This window comes from Myotis lucifugus, unplaced genomic scaffold (genome assembly GCF_000147115.1).
Source record: "Myotis lucifugus unplaced genomic scaffold, Myoluc2.0 scaffold_892, whole genome shotgun sequence".
In the NCBI taxonomy this organism is placed as follows: domain Eukaryota; kingdom Metazoa; phylum Chordata; class Mammalia; order Chiroptera; family Vespertilionidae; genus Myotis; species Myotis lucifugus.
Genome location: NW_005871940.1, coordinates 6,273 through 10,799, shown reverse-complemented (window position 1 = coordinate 10,799; position 4,527 = coordinate 6,273). Strand labels below are relative to the sequence as shown.

Genomic DNA, 4,527 nt, shown 5'->3' with positions numbered 1-4,527 from the left:
TAGAAGAGGGGAGGAGAGAGGGGAAAACATTGATTGGCTGCCTCTTATACTCTCCGTGATTGGGGATTGAAGCCACAACCCACGTATGTGTCCTAATCAGGAATCAAACCACAACCTTTCAGTGTTTGGGACAATGCTTCAACTAACTGAGCCACATTTGGCCAGGGCCCATTTTTAATTTTTTGAGGAAACTCTGTACTGTTTTCTACAGTAGCTGCACCATTTGTTCTTCATTTGCTCTGTGCTAAAGTGAGGAAAGGCCAATGGGCAGTGAGTGTGTGCTGGTCCAATCCATCCCCTTTGTTCTCAGTGCATCCCAACTTGTGGCACCTTCCTATTAGTGCTCATTCTCAGGCATGACGAAACCCAGTCCCTCAGGCAGACCCTCAAAATGTTAGAATGTTGGCGGTACAATTCAGTCATCTCCTGTGGCAAGATGGTGCCATGAATTTTCCTACCGACTTCAATGCAGCTGGTGTCATACTCAATTGGGTGCAGGAGTCTCTCAAGCGATCTCTGGATTTTTCACAAAGGAAATGGATTCATGTATTGTTGGTGAATTGATGTGTCCATGAGGGGAAGGAAGTCTGAAGCTTCCTATTCTGCCATCTTGCTGACATTACCCTAATCTCCTTTCTTTGAGCAAGGAAACAAGTCATATTGTGTTAAAGCTCCCTCTAATGTCCTTATTTTAACTTAATAACCTTTTTTAAAAATGCTTTCTCCTAGTCTGTTTGACTCAGTGGATAGTGTTACCTGTGGACCAAAGGGTTCCAGTTGGATTCCCATCAAAGACATGAAATCAATGTGTTTTTCTCACATCTCACATCAATGGTTCTCTCTGTCTTTCCCTCTCTCTTCCAATCTCCTTAAAAATCAATGGAAAAATATCCTCGGATTAAGAACAACAAAAGCATAAAACAATGTAAAAACGCTTTGTCTAAGTATAGTCATATTCTGAGGTCATGGGGGTTAGGATTTCAACATGAATTTTGAGGGGATATAATTCAGCCAATAACAATACTACAACATGTATGAATCTCTAAAATATTCTAAGTAAAAGAATTCAGACACAATGGTTATATATTGGAAAATTCTATTTAGATGAAATATCCAGTATAGATAAATCTGTGGAGACAGACAGTAGGTTGGTGTTTGCCAAGATTGGAAGAGGGTGATGGGAAATGACTACCTAATGAGCATGGAGTCTTCTTTGGGGTGATGAAAATGTTTTAGAACTAGATAGAAGGATGAGTGCATATAGCAAACGTACTAAATGCCACTAAATTGTACACCTTAAAATGATTTAATTTATGTTATGTGAATTTCATATATTATATAAGTTTGTAAATTTGATATTAAGTGAAAGTGTGTGTTTATGTGTGCATAAAGAGATAGATCAATGCGGCAAAACAATAATTGCTTAAAGGTACATAGATGTTCCTCAAATTTCCATAGGTCTAAAATATTTCAAGTAAAAAATTTAGAAAAACTAAGGAAAGACTTGATGTTTTAATTATTATTTGTTTATTTATTTTTAGCCGTTTCCATCATTTTAGTTTTATCTCTTTCCCAGGTAAAAGGCGATGGATTGACAGCATAAAAGAGGAAATTAAGTCAATTCTGAGAAATCTAAAAGTGGGTTACTAAAGAAAAAGAGGTGAAATCATATGAGTTTTGTCCTTTTCTCTCTGACTTATTTCACTTAGCATAGTACTCTCCAGATTGGTGTTGTTGCAAATGCCAATATTTAATCTTTTTTATGAATGAGTAGTATTCCAGTGTATATATGTACCACTTCTTCTTTGTTGATTCATCCATCAGTGGACACAGAGGTTGTTTACATATCTTGGCTATTGTAAATAATGCTACAACAAATATAAGGGTATATATATCTTCTTGATTTGGTTTTTTAATATTCCTCAGATACATACTGAGAAGAAAAATAGCAGAATTATGTCAAATTACATACAATGTTAACATTATAACCTATAATGTTATTAACCAATGCTACCTCGATAATCTACACTAATAAAAGACAAACATGCAAATTGACCATACCTTCGCTATGCCTTAAGCCATGCCCACCAGCCAATCAGAGCGACTATATGCAAATTAGCCCAACCAAGATGGCAGCCGGCAGCCACGAAGCTGGAGCAAGCAGGAAGCTTGGTGGCCCAGTGATGGAGGAAGCCAAGCTTCCCGCCTGCCGCGGCCGGCTCTGAGCTCCACTCAAGGCAACAAAGTTTCAATTATAGAAGATAAATAAACCCCAGATACCTGCTTTCAGCCGGCTGTGGCCATGGAGCTGGAGCGAGCAGTAGGCTTGGGTTGCCCCTGGTGATGGAGGAAGCCAAGCTTCTCACCCGCCCTGGCCGGCTCTGAGCTCCACTCAAGGCTACAAAGTTTCAATTATAGAAGGTAAATGAATCCCAGAATAAAAAGGAAAAAGAAAAAAAGGAGAGGCTGGGAGCTTCCGTCGCCGGGGGGCTTAGCCAGCCTGAAAACGGCCCTCAGCCCCTCACCCAGACTGGCCAGAAACCCCAGTGGGGACCCCCCACCCTAAAGGGGGTGTAGCCAGCCTGAAAACAGCCATCAGCCCCTCACCCAGGCTGGCCACACCTCCATGAGGTGAGGGTCCCCACTGGGGGAGGGCTTGACCAGCCTGCAAACAGCCATTAGCCCCTCACCCAGGCTGGCCAGGCACCCCAGGTGTGACCCCCACCTTGAAGGGGCTGTGGCCAGCCTGCAAAAAGCCATCAGCCCCTCACCCAGGCTGTTCAGGAACCCCAGGGGTGACCCCCACTTTGAAGGGGCTGTGGCCAGCCTGCAAACAGCCATCAGCCCCTCACACAGGCTGGCCAGGCACCCCAGGGGTGACCCCCACCTTGAAGGGGCTGTGGCCAGCCTGCAAACAGCCATCAGCCCCTCACACAGGCTGGCCAGGCACTCCTATATAATAAAAAGGTAATATGCAAATTGACCCTAACAGCAGAATGACTAGGAATGACTAGTCACTATGACACACACTGACCACCAGGGGGAAGATGCTCAATGCAGGAGCTGCCCCCTGGTGCTCAGTGCACTCCCACAGAGGGAGCTCTGCTCAGCCACAAGCCAGGCTGATGGCTGCCAGTACAGCGGTGGTGGTGGGAGCCTCTCCCACCTCCTCAGCAGCACTAAGGATGTCCAACTGCAGCTTAGGCCTGCTCCCTGCTGGCAAGTGGACATCCCCTGAGGGCTCCCGGGCTGCCAGAGGGATGTCTGACTGCCAGCTTGGGCCTGATCCCCCAGAGAGTGAGCCTAAGGCAGCAGGTGGACATCCTCCGAGGGGTTCCAGACTTCAAGAGGGCATAGGCCGGGCTGAGGGACCCCCCCATGAGTGCACAAATTTTTGTGCACCGGGCCTCTGTAAATAAATAAGAAAAGAAAAAGATAGGTATATTCCACAGACTGCCTTCTTGGTTAAACTTTTCCCAGCAGAATGCAGTTTTCTGGTGATAATGCTTAAACTGTCTGTATCTCTCAAGATAATATTTTCTGGCACATGATTACACAGAAAAAGTTTATACCTTGAGCTAAATACATGATTTCAAATAAAAACAATGTATAGAAATTGTGCCCCAAGTGAAAACAAAGGAAAGCATGTGTCTCAGATATTGCTGGTGCTGAGAGGTCATCATAACATCACACTCAATGTCAGTCATTCCTTACTATTGTGTGCTCATCCTGAACTTGTTTCCTCAGTACCTCCTACATTTTGCCAAAAGCAAAGATTATTTTCTACAATGAGTCAGTCCTCCAAAAGTTGAGGGAATAAAAAGAAAATCTTGGAAATGTAAGCAATGGAGTAGAAATATGACTTCTTACCAAACAACTGCTAACAACTATGTTTATTTTGCAGTCAATAGGAAGCAATGTTTCAAGTATTTTATATCCTAATGCTAGAGGCCCAGTGCACGAAATTCGTGCATGGGGGTGGGGGGTCCCTCAGCCCGGCCTGAACCCTCTCCAATCCAGGACCCCTTAGGGGATGTCCAACTGCCTCTCGCAATCCGGGACCGCTGGCTCCTAACCGCTTGCTTGCCTGCCTGCCTGATAGCCCAAAACCCCTCTGCCTGCCTGCCTGATCTCCCCTAACCACCTCTGCCTGCCTGATCACCCCTAACCACCTCTGCCTGACTGCCTGATCTCCCCTAATTGCTCTCCTACTGGTCTGATTGCCCCTAACTGCTCCCCTGCTGGCCTGATCACCCCTAACCACCTCTGCCTCGCCCGGCATCCAGGACCCGGGCTTCCCTCCCTCTGGCCAGCCACAGGCTCCCAGGACCCGGGCTGGCTTCACCCAGGCTGGCTGCAGCCACAGGGGACCATGGGAGGGCGGCTGGACCCAGGCTGCAGCTGTAGGCACCCAGGACCACAGGGCGGACAACTTGTCCCTCTCCCGGGCCACAGACGCAGGTGCAGCTGCTGGAGCTCAGGACCATGGGGCAGGCGCCTTGTCCTTCTCCCAGGCCACAGCTTGGC

The 4,527-nt window shown here is 46.4% G+C and overlaps 1 protein-coding gene across 1 annotated transcript in view; it reads left to right on the top strand.

Annotated features, from left to right (window-relative positions):
* LOC102432193 (adhesion G protein-coupled receptor E2-like) overlaps positions 1-1,643 on the top strand; it is a 35,420-nt gene extending 33,777 nt beyond the window's left edge. The window contains exon 11 of the mRNA XM_023747489.1: positions 1,577-1,643. Coding sequence (XP_023603257.1) covers positions 1,577-1,603 — 27 coding nt within the window. The 3' untranslated portion in view covers positions 1,604-1,643. The remainder of the gene's footprint in view (positions 1-1,576) is intronic.
* Positions 1,644-4,527: the final 2,884 nt, after the last annotated feature.